This window comes from Leucopleurus acutus (assembly GCF_964270905.1).
Source record: "Leucopleurus acutus genome assembly, chromosome: 3".
NCBI lineage: Eukaryota > Metazoa > Chordata > Mammalia > Artiodactyla > Delphinidae > Leucopleurus > Leucopleurus acutus.
In genome coordinates, this window is record NC_139145.1 from 32,323,007 (window position 1) to 32,335,026 (window position 12,020).

Sequence of the window (12,020 nt, forward strand, 5' to 3'; positions counted from 1 at the left end):
ACTTCATTCTTCAAAACCAAACGTGCCAAGTCCCTTCGAGTAGGACCTCATGTGACGTGGTAACCCCAGGAAACAGAGAGTGGAGCTGAAAGACAATAGCAAATTTGAAGTCCAAAGATAGGGTCTGCATCCTAGCTCCGGCCATTTATTATCCGAGTGATGTTGAGCGAGTCATCTCACATTTCTGAGCTTTTGTTTCCTGAAGATTCTGGAGAAGACACAAGCACAATTACAAATGGAAGATCCCTTATGTATTCCTCAATTTCTTGCCAGGCAAAAGCAACAGGATGTATTGGTGTTTGGCCAGTGAACTGCTTTTAGAGAGAATTCAATGCCACGGCTGACAGAGGGCCTTCTGCCTTCCCCAGAGGTGGCCTGCTTCTTCTCCCAAATGCTCCATCGGCTGAAGCAACACCGAGACACGCTTCTCTGGCTGCAGCCTTTCCCACACTCAAGGAGGGCATTTAGAGCTCTGCTTCTTAGCACTTGCTGCTCTGGGGGTGGGAGGGGCTGACCCTTGACGGGAAAGCTGAACACGGATGAAGGTGTGACTGAGCGAAAAAAGTCCCACTGCAGGACCTTCAAGTTTTTACTGAGTTCTCTTCGCTTGGTTCACCAACAGACTACGAATAGAGCGAGGATGCAGCTGACCTCTGGTCCTGGTGGATTCAGACCCCCAAACACACCTTCTTTCTCCACTTCTTTTATCTGCTCTTCTCCTTAGGGTTGGGTCCCAGAAGCTGAAACCACGGTCACGATAGCTTTGGGAAGAGAAAATCTAGTCTCCAACCTTCAGGTGGAAAATGCAGGGGAAAAGTTCTGATTGGCCCAGCTGGGGCCCCAGGCCTAGCCTTAGTCTAATCGTGGTGGCCAGTGGGATAGGTCATCTGCCCCATTGCTGCGGCCAGAGCCCTGAACTGAAGGGCAGGGTCAGCAGCTGTCTCAATGCTCTAAGCTGTGCAGGCATTAAGGGCCACAGGAACAGCACAAGACGCAACCCTGGTGCTCTTGGACCCATTACAGTTGAGTCAGGGACAACGTTGATACTCATTTAAAGAAACGTCCAAGCCAACCCTCAGCACGTGCGATGGATTTCCACAGAAGGTGGGAGAGCGCATCTGACACTCGTGTGTTCAGAGAGGTGAAGCCCCGGGTTGGTGAGGAACTGGACTGGATAGTTAAGAGGGAGGCCTGGCTGTCCAAAGACCTGGAAGCCACGTGGGGAATAACGGTGGATTCTACACCACTCCAGGTTCCTTCTACATAAGGAATAATACACGAGGAACAGCCATGTAAGGAATGTAGTGAGGAGCTGGGGGAAAGCCCCCAAAGCCTAGAAGGGGGCTCTACTCCCTCCTTACCCCTCCCCCAATGGTCCCCAGTGGCCTGGAGAGGGTCATGTCTATTAGTGTCCCCTGCCTGACTCTCCGGTAGGATGTGGGGTGATACCACTTTGCCTCTGCCTGGTCTTCATTCATATGAAACCAGCTGGTCCCTCAAACTGCAGTATGCGTAAGACTTACAGTGGGAACCGCGGATAAAAGCTGGTCTCTGAGCCATCCTGGTCTGGGGAAGGGTCCAGGAGTCTGTATTTTTAACAAGCTGCCCCAAGTGATTCCGACGTGGCTGGCAGCGCAACATATTCTAGACGGTTGGCCCAAAAGTTCGTTCAGGTTTTTCTGTAACATCTTACGGAGAAACCCGAATGAACTTTTGGGCCAACCCAACACTCGGAGGACAACTGCACGGGCTAACTTCAGAGGAAGGAAGAAGGAAGAGAATCTGCTACTTGTTTGGTAACGGCTGACTTCGGATGTCTGCAACAGCCCCAGCTGAGCAGTGATTTTCACTTAATGAGCAAATGAGCAGAGGAAAGAAAAAAATCATCCCCTGCGCTGGGGATGGGTAGGGAGGGAACGATTGGGAAGCAGAGAGTCAAAATCAGGGAAACACAGATGAAGTGAGTGGGTGGAGGAGAAAAAGAGAGCGAGGACGTTCGTTCCGAAAGGCCACTTTATTGATGGAGATAAAACTGAAAGGAGTTCTCCACAGCCCTCCCTCACTCGTTTCAGTGGCTTCACTGGGCATCTGAGGCCAGCGTGGGCAGGCCTGTCACTGGCACAGGATGGGCAGCTCAGCCGGCCCCACGCTGCCTGCTCCACGTCAGGCGGCCACATAAAAACACATCACAGCTCGTGAAGATTCGTGGGTGCACCTCAGAATCCCCCAAACAGTTCCCGTGCACTTTTTTTTTTTTTTACTATTGTACAAAATATGTTAAGTAGGAAAGGTCAGCTGTGCTGTGACATCTGCAGGACGTCCTTTGAGGATTACCGTCCCCCAAACATTACTTCTTATTGCAATGAAACCTCTAGAAGGTAGAGCTGTACAAAAAAAAAAAAAAAAAAACTAAACTATTTTATTTTAAGAAGAGCAGCAACTTAATACTGCTTTAGTTCATTTAAATTTTCTTTCTCAAAAATACATTCCTAAATATACAAACTATACAATCTTGTCATTGTAATGCTGGTTTTTTTGTGGTTTTTTTTGTTTTTGTTTTTTTAATAATAGAACCCAAACTAAAAAAATCTGTTTGTCTTCAAACCGACAAGAGTGCTAGAGGACTCGTGACTCAGTACCTTCATATAACACCACATAAATAAATTTAGCCACAGTCTAGGTTCACAGCCTGGTCAGTGGAACAAAGGAAATACTTTTCTGGCGATTAGACGTCGTCCGCAGAGAGGGTCGGGATATTCAACCGAGGCCGGGTGAAAAATGCCATCTTCTCCCTGTAAAAGAGGCCATCCCTTTAAAGCAGGGTTTTTCAACCTCACTTTATAGGTATAATGGGCAGGATAATTTTTTTGTGGTGAGGCTGTCCTGTGCATGTAAGTGGCCTCCACCCACTAGATGCCAGCTGCAAGCTCTCCCACCCCTCCTTCCAGTTCTGACAATCAAAAATGTCCCTAAGGACTTCCCTGGTGGCGCAGTGGTTAAGAATCTGCCTGCCAATGCAGGGGACATGGGTTCGATCCCTGGTCCGGGAAGATTCCACATGCCGCGGAGCAACTAAGCCCGTGTGCCACAACTACTGAGCTCACATGCCACAACTACTGAAGCCCACACGCTCTAGGGCCCGTGCTCCAAGAGAAGCCACCGCAATGAGAAGCCCACACACCGCAACCAAGAGCAGCCCCCGCTCGCCACAACTAGAGAAAAGCCCGCGCACAGCAACAAAGACCCAACACAGCCAGAAAAAAAAAAAAAAGTCCCTAGACACTGCCAAACGTCCCCCAGGGGCCCAAATCATCCCTGATTGAGAACCACTGCTATAGGGGACATTAGCAGGCCCAGCCACCTTCAGTTCCAATCAGAGGCCTCCAGAGTCTAAAAGGGCCCTCGGGCCACTTCCACTGTTGGTTTGTTTTAGATTTCCAATTGGTTAGAAATTAAGGGATGTCCAAATGTGGTTAGACAAATGACAGTATATTTTACACGTTTATGTTCCACAAAGGAATGCGTTTTAGCACATACACAAACATGAGTATCTTTTCTGAGAGGAGAACACGAGTCTAAATGCAAAGCCCTCTGTGAATGGGAGGCCCAGGCCGAATGGTGGGTGGCGTCCTCCCGTGACACACCTGGGTCCAGGGCGGCAAGAAGGCATCTCCCTGGGATCCCAGCAGGCAGCAGGCATAGCTAGGGAGGCCTGGCAAGCATCCATCACTCCCAGGCTTATTTATCATTCAGCCAATCCTCTGCAATTACTGGGGACGGAAACGCTAAGAGGAAAGGGTGGAGCAGGTGGCTCATTCATTCAACAAGAGGATCTAACACATTAGCTCGAGTTGTGTGGGGACTGAGCAAGACAGCTGAGGGAAAGCACCGCAGGGCTCACAGACTGACGGGGACGGCGCGGCAGAGGGTGAACATCTGCTACAGAGAGAGCTGGGGCTCCGCTACGGAAGGGAGCGTGGGATGGGGAGCAGCGAGGCAGAGCAAAGAAGACCGAGGCTGGGCAGGCAGGGTGGGAAAGGGAAAGCCGGCTGGCCGGGCGCCCACTTGCTGACCTGAAAGACTGCACTTCTGGGGGCTCCTTACAGCTCTGGCCTCGAAGCCTGTGCACGTCCTTGGCGGCCGACCTCATCATCTTGTCTGTCTGAAGCTCGCCCTTGTGCTCTGCTCGGTCCATCTGGAGGGCAAAGTGAGGTAGTAGAGAGTCCTTAGGGTCTCTAGAAATGGGTCAGCCACGGGGAACTTTCTAGCACAAAGAAGGAGTCTGCTGCAGTTAAAAGGTTTGAGGGTCACAGAATAGGCACCCTGACGCTTCCTGTTCCACCATAGGAACTTCCTTATCCCGAACAATGAGGGGAAGTGATCCCGTCATCTGTCAGACAGGACAGGTTTTTGGGGCCAGGAACTGAATACCTGTGGGGACCTGTCAGAAGTAAGGAGACAGGGGCTACCAGGTAAAATGTGTGCTGCCTCTCTAATTCTCAGGGCCACCTAAGAAGGTAAATTTTTTAATTACCTCTGTATTACAGATGAGGAAACTAAGGCTCAGGCATGTGAAGAAATTTCTTTAACGTCAAGCCAGTGAGAAACGGTGGAAACCCAATTCCAAGTCATGCAGTTGTGCTAAAGGGCTTTAGGAACGTTACACTCTTCCCTCCTGATACAAACCTATGGAAGCACTTTTGAGAACAAACCAGAGAGCCCTAAAATATCTATGCTCTTGAAAACATTGCATAAAGACAGAATTTTGGTCAATGAAGCTACCATTTAAATGGTTTTTTAGTAGAAGCTCATCATCAGACAGTCACAGATGTACTTTTTTTTTTTTCTATTTAAAAGGTCAGGTTTTCTTAGTTGGTGCTTTCTTAAGGTACGGCACATATGCACTTGTTTTCTTACCTCTTTTTGCCTTGGCTACTAGGAAGCTCCAAGATAAATGTAATAGAGAACTACCATTAGATTAGGGATATATTTATTGCCTTCTCTTCCTTAAACCTTGCTCTAACTTTCTATTTTCTCTTAATGCTATTATTATAACTATATTATAAGTACATTAGGGTATAAGTAATAAATAAGAAAGAAATAAACATTTCTGGAACTTCTGAATTACCAGAGTCAATCTGAAGCTCCCACATTAGTCCAGACCTAAGAAGCCCAGTACCACCTTCCTGCTCTAAGTTATCGTCACCTGCATTGAGAGCTGGGATTTTAGCTGATGGCCCTCCCAACAATCCAGGCAGGCACCCTCTGTACGGTGCTCTTGCACTGCGTGGCTGTGTACAGAGAAAACTAGCAAAAGTCTATCATTTCTGCCACGGACCGCAATCCTGGCAGGTATTACAGAAACTGAGTCGAAGGTGGCCTCTGTGTGTTGGTCCTATGGTATTTATTTCTTCACCATAGTTCCGGGATCTCAAGCGCCCACTGGTGCCAAAGTCAAATTTTTACCCATCCAACTGTTTAAAATGAAGCTCAAATAAGATTTTTTAGCTGTTTAGAACCTGCCTGTTTTGCATACCCCCTAAAGCTGTACCCAACATCTGCTAGTCATAGGTAAGATAAACCCCAGGGCTATAAGAGACCCCAAAGTGCTGCTGCTTTGGTGTTCTCCAACCCAGAGACTCCTCATGGTGCTCTGAATGACATCATCTAGATGCCTAGGCCCCCTTTCCAGCCCCCTTTCCCCTGCCCTCCTCCTCTCTAGGTAGTGGTCCCAGAACCGCTTTGGAGGGGGCGGTGGGCATTGTCATGCAGTGAGGGACTTCCCCCAGATGCAAAGTTGTGAAAGCAGCAACCACTCAAATTAAACTCATTGTGTGCTCCGGCCACTTTGTGGTTATACCTTCTTCCCTGAGCAACTGCTGAAATCCCTCAAACGCACTACACTAGGGCAGGGACGCGAGCAGGCTTGTATTCCCAGGCATCTCCCTCAGGACAAAGTCCTGCCAGGAGCCGCTCCTTTCCCATTTGGAAACACCCGCTCTGCGGGACCGCATGGGCAGCCACCGGGGCAGGTCAGCGTTCTGTATTTACTCTGTTCAAGCGTGTGCCCCAGCGTAGATTAGGTACCCAACGTGTTTGATGAAGGACCACCCGGAGGAATAAACGTGTAAACAATAAGGTCTTGCACACATAAACACGGGAATGCAGCAAAAGGACCTGGCAGCCAGGTAAAGAGCTAATAGTTTGCCGGGCAGAGGGCTTCCTGGATCTCTTTGCTGATGGGTATGAGGGGACCTGGGAACGCTCCAAGTGCGTCACAGGGCTGCAGGACCCGTTCGAAGGTCCGGCTGGCCTCCCTTGCAGCAGCGTGCCCTCTGCACAGGCGGAGCGCCACTCACCTGCTTCTCCAACATCCTCAGCAGCAGGCGGAAGCGCTCGTCCTCCCGCAACCACGGTGGAAGCTCTTTCTCCCCGTGGCTCTTGGCCTGTTCCAGCTGCTCCTTGAGCTCCTTCAGCACCGAGATCTCCTGAGTCAGCTGGCTGTGCCAGGTCCTGGTCGCCTGCAGGTCCAACTCGAGGTCCAGCGAGGTGCGTGGTAGGCGCTCGGCACGCAGGGATTTGACAGACGAAGGCTACGGAGGTGGGGATGGTTTTTGAGCTGTTATTACAGGGCCGGGTCCAGTGAGCCCACACGACCTCCGGGTCTGAACCTCAGACACCCTCCCTCCTTCGTTCATCTGCGGGCTTCCGGTCCTTAAAAAATGGGGCTCGCCCTTGCCCTGGAGCCCGTCTTGATGTTTTCCATGTCTACTGCTCGTATTATTGAGCATTTTTGTGTCCCAGGCACGGTGCTAGGCACTTCACTTCTGTTACCTCAGTTCATTTTCACAACCCTGTGAGGTCCTGACCGTTACCATCTGCACAGATGAGGAGGCTCCCCGAGGTTAAATCACACAGATTATAAGCAGTAAAGCCGAGATTCCACCCCAGGAGCTGGCTCCAGAACCTACCCACTCACTCCCTACACGGTGCTGCTTTCCCTACTCACAGTGTCCTCAACATTTACCCCCTCCTTCACTGGATTCTTGTCACTCTCCTGCTCTAAAGCCGTTTCCTCGATGCAGGTCTGTTCCCCATGCATCGACTTTGTGGTCCTGTAATGGACATCTATTGTTTCTGCCTGTCCAGCTTCCACCTCTCTAGTCTTACAGTAATAGCATCCTCATCTTCCCTTGGGGATCCACATCTGCCGTAGTCAATCCATCTGTTTCACAAGGGGGTGCTTCGGGGATAGGAATGTGACCTGAACCTGGCCAATCAGAATCTCAGTGACTGCCTCAGGGGGGAGCATGTTATCCAAGCCCAGGCAGTACCACTCAGTTCTGGCACTTTTGCTGACCTACTGAGAAAGAAGGCAATGTCTTTACACAGAGGCCACTGAGCCAGCAAGATATAAACCTAGAAACGATCATGGTCGTCTTCACCAGCATATGGGGTAGCCCTGTTTAAGAATTAAGCCATCTGGAGAGAGCAGTGCCATGAGAGGGGGACTGAAGCTTGATGACATTGGCTCAGCTCCTGGATCAATCCATGCCTGAAGTCAGTCCAACATCCTAGAGTTTTCCATTAAATGAGCCAATACATTCCCTTTTTCACTTTCAAGCTCTATTTGGGTTGAGTTCTTCAGTTATCTGTATGTAAAAGATCTTGATTAACTATAATCATTAACTCTCCTCCTATCAGAAAACACTAATCATTAAAAAAGAATAAGTGACTGTGGGAGATGGAGTTCTAAGATGGCTCCCAAGATTCCTCCCTCCTAACATACAAGCGCTGTGTAATCCCCTCCTCTTCAGTGTGGGTGGGACCTGTGAATATGATGGGCTATCACTCCTATGATTAGGTAACTGCAGGGGGAGCAGGCGGGAGCGTCTGCAGCTGCAGCATCATTTCTCCTGGAGTGGATCCCGGAACACCTGCTCCAGAATCCTCCGAAGAGCTTAGTAAAATACGGTTTCCAGGGCCCCACCCCAGCTGCCTGGATGAGACAGTCTGGGAGTGTGGCCTCAGAATCTGCATCATCAACAAGCTCCCAAGGAGACGTGGTGTTCCGGGGACTGCAGCACCAGCCAGCCACAGCAGACGGGGTGGGGCTGGGGTGGGACACGCCTGTCACTTAAGGCCCTGTCCACGTTCTCCGGCAGCCAGCACTCTCTCTTTTCCGCGTGCGCCTCTTCTGCACTGCCTTCTTTCTCCTGCTCTCTCTAGTTCTTTCTGGAGACCTGGGGCGGGGGGCGGGGGGCTGTCAGCAGCAGGCCCACAGGATATGCGGAGCAGCCATCCCTGCGTGGGGCTATCAGCACGCTCTCCTTTCTCTGCACTTTCTCTTTCGCTTTGCTCTCTCTGCTTCTCTTTCTGACATTCTGGCTCCTGGGTTTCTTCTAGTTCTGCAAGCTCGCCAGAACTGCTGTCGAGCCTGCGTTGAAAGGCCAAAGTGGGGAGAGCCACACTGCACCTCCTGCAGCCCTGACTGGTTGGTGAAAGTCCCTGTTGGGAGTTGGGCCACTGTCTAAGACGGCCCCATCCTGACCCCTCAGCCAAGTCTCCGTTAAGGAAAGGCCAGACTGCTCTGCGGGCACAGCTTGTGGCCTCTTCCCTGCACGTTTCCAGCTGGACTGAGAGAAGCCCACGGGGGGCGGGGGGGGGGGCGCGCCCGGCTTCTCCGCCAGCAGGGAGGCCATCAGGACCTGCCACTGCCCAGTCAGCTAGACGACACACACCGAACAGAGTCCTGCCTGAGGCAGGCTCCCATGGGTGGCTGTGATGTCTTGGGTTGATTAGTTCTTAGTGACTCTGATTTCTACCCAAGAAAACAAAGCCAAGTATAACCCTATTGGTCATAATAACGATGATACAGTGACCCTCTGGCACTTTCCCCAGTGCCTACCCAGGCCTGACAGTTCATCAGCTTCCATTTGCAAGTATCCCCATGCTCGCGAGAGCGACTTTCTTCCAACCAGTGGCTGAGAAGAAACGGTCAGACGTCAGGGGATGTGTGTGCCGGACACATGGCTCGGGGAAACGAGGGAGGAGCAGGTGGACACACAGCTCCGAGGTGATCATCTTACCCGCTTCATCCTGACGCTGCGCCGCTCCAGGGAATTTCGAACAAAAGGTGGCTTCTTGGACAGGGTGGAGCTGTCACTGTCACTTCGGTTCAGCTGCCAGAGAAAAGGCGTGGTAAGCTCATGAAGGTCGAAGTGCATGCGGAAGGCACACTGAGTGTGTACTCAGTGATGCACACCCCTACGTGTCAGCCATGCGATATCTCATGTAACCTTTCCAACAACCCATGGGGGAGGAGACGGAGGGTGAGGGGTTACCGAATTTGCTCAAGGTTGGAGAGCTGGTAGCAGCAGCATGGCGGGGTTGACACCCGACAGTGTGACTCCAGGATCTACTGACCACTTGACCTCCTACGCTCAGGCCTATTTGTATCAACTCTTCCCTGTTGCCCCGAGAGCCGCTTTCATGGCTGAAATGGAGCCCCTGTCAAGACTGACATACACATAAAAAAAGCAGCCCACAGGCAAAGCCTGGGGGACCACATCCCCGGAGAAGATGGGCCAGACACGCTCTGTGAGGGCTGTGCTGATCACAGCTCTCCCCTCCTCAAAATCCTTCAGTCACTTAGTGATATGGACTCTCCCCAGAGGGCTAATGTTCCTCACCCATAGCCAGAGATCAGGGCTATGGTCGAGGCAGATGCTTTTCCACTGACAGTGTGTGTCCCCAGTGGGAGGACCGGAGAGGGAGGTGAGGATGGCAGCACATCCCAGGCTGTGTGAGGCGGGGGCTCCTCTCCGGAGTCGTATTTTCAAGTCACTGGGATCGCCACAGGCTGATGCTACAGTCTGTTAATTCAGGCGGCTGTCAGCTCACTGCTGCAGGTCTCTTCTGAGAGGCTGTCCACATCGGCATTTTTGCGGTTATTAATAATTATTAGTGATAATGATATTAATAGTCCTGCTACGTTGATGAAATAGCTACTACACTAGGCAGAGGCTCAACCAGAATGAGAAACAGGCAACAGTAACCATAACAACCACATGGACGGAGCCCCTACTATGTGCCATGGGCTTTACTGACAGTTTCATTTAATCTTCAAACAATCCTGAGGGAACGGAGGCCTGGAGACATTAACACACTTTTATAAGTCATGCAGTGAGCATTTCATTCATGTTCAGTGAAATGTTCTGGTAAGCATCCGAACAAGCGTTCAAGGTCCCGTCTGTTTGACTCCAAGGCCATGTCCTCTTCCGGCCCCCAGGATGCATGTAGGACTCAGAGATGAAACAAATATACAGACAGAGGGGTGGACCATCTTGATGGGGGTGGATTCATACAAATAGACGGGCTGGATATCATATCAGAAGGGGGATTTATTCTACATTGTTTCAATCCATAGGTGACACTCACAGAATATGTGTCATACCAACTAGAATATGCGTCAGGACAACTGATGCTTAAGTCGTAGCTGTTTTATTTTTTGTTTTTTTTTTTTTAATATTTATTTATTTATTTGGTTGCACCAGGTCTTAGCTGCAGCAGGCAGGCTCCTTAGTTGCAGCATGTGGGCTCCTCAGTTGTGGCAGGCGGACTCCTTAGTTGCGGCTCGCCAGCTCCTTCATGGCGGCACGCAGCCTCCTTACTTGCGGCACACATGTGGAATCTAGTTCCCCGATGAGGGATTGAACCCAGGTCCCCTGCATTGGGAGTGCGGAGTCTCATCCACTGCGCCACCAGGGAAATCCCGAGTCGTAGTTGTTTATGTGCTAAAGACCATGTGATAAAAAAAAAAAGCGATGAAAGCTACATCAAGTCCTTGCATTTAACTTTTTCTTAAAGATGTTGTGCTGCGTTTGATCTCAGACATGGTGGAGAATAGCATTGCCTTTTTGTTATTTCCATCTGATGGCTAGGGAAATTGAGGAGCAGAGAGGTGAAATAACGGGCAGTCAGAGGGAGCTACAGGGAAATGAGAATTTTGGAAGGACTGTATCCTTCAGGTCAAAGTGAGCCGACCAACACAGGTGCCAGCACTGCTGATAAATACGTAGGTGTTTAAGACACAGGGGTAGGGGAGAGCTGTGGGGAGTATAATATACCATCTCTACCCCTCACGGATTTAAAGTCCAGTGGGGTCCCAAGTCCAGGAAACTCACCAGGCCATGCTGAGGACCAAAGAAGGGAGACACCCAGCAGAGGGTACTCGATGTGGAGACGTGTGACATCAGGCCAGAAGGGATTGCTTGTATTCAGAACGAAGTGCCCTGACTTTCTGCGTATATGAAATGGGATTAATACAACATGCCTTGCAGGGCTGTTTGTGACATTAGATGACACAGGAAAACAGGGATTTGGGGGCGGGGGAGGGGTTGCTAATCTAATTACCATCCTCTTACGACTCTTGGTGGGAGACGAAGCCCACTTTTCACGAATGAAGCAGAAAGTACCAGAGCCGTGCTTTCACGGCCTCCCTTGTAGGTAGAAGCAGGCACGGGACTAGACTCTGACAATGAAGTGCAACTGCTCTGGTCTTGCTAGCTGGACCAATTCTCTGTCACTGTGCCTCTTGGATTTAACCAGGCCATTCTCTTCTGCTCCATGAGCATCCTTGTTTCTTGGTTTCTCAGGGAGAAGCCCTTAGCGGTGGAGGAGTGGCAGCAGCAGCAGTGGCCAGAGCTTCCCTGGCCTCCTGCAGCGGTAGGAGTCTGGTGGAGGAATCAGTGCTGAACCCCAGAGGCAGTGGCACAGACAGCTGGGACCACGCTCTACAGCAGCACTTGGGGTGTCCTCCCTTGACTGTCTTTGTGGTATGATTCTGGCTGTGGTCTGGCCCGCCTTGTTCCTGCCTGATTGCTGAGGTTGGTTCTACAGCCTTCTGATGAATATGTCAACTACTCAATTTCCTTTCCAAACATTTCTTCCCCGCATCCACTGCCCACAGTCTGTTTCTATTGCTTGCTATTAAGAACCTCGACCAGTACAGGACTTGG

General features: G+C 50.7%; 1 protein-coding gene across 1 annotated transcript in view; it reads right to left on the minus strand.

The window, feature by feature from the left end:
• Positions 1-2,051: 2,051 nt before the first annotated feature.
• WWC1 (WW and C2 domain containing 1) overlaps positions 2,052-12,020 on the minus strand; it is a 152,795-nt gene continuing 142,826 nt past the window's right edge. Inside the window, exons 20-23 of the mRNA XM_082835734.1 lie at positions 9,090-9,182; positions 6,360-6,593; positions 4,074-4,195; positions 2,052-2,792 (exon numbers count right to left, since the gene is read on the minus strand). Of these exons, the coding sequence (XP_082691860.1) occupies positions 2,726-2,792; positions 4,074-4,195; positions 6,360-6,593; positions 9,090-9,182 (516 nt within the window). The 3' untranslated portion in view covers positions 2,052-2,725. The remainder of the gene's footprint in view (positions 2,793-4,073; positions 4,196-6,359; positions 6,594-9,089; positions 9,183-12,020) is intronic.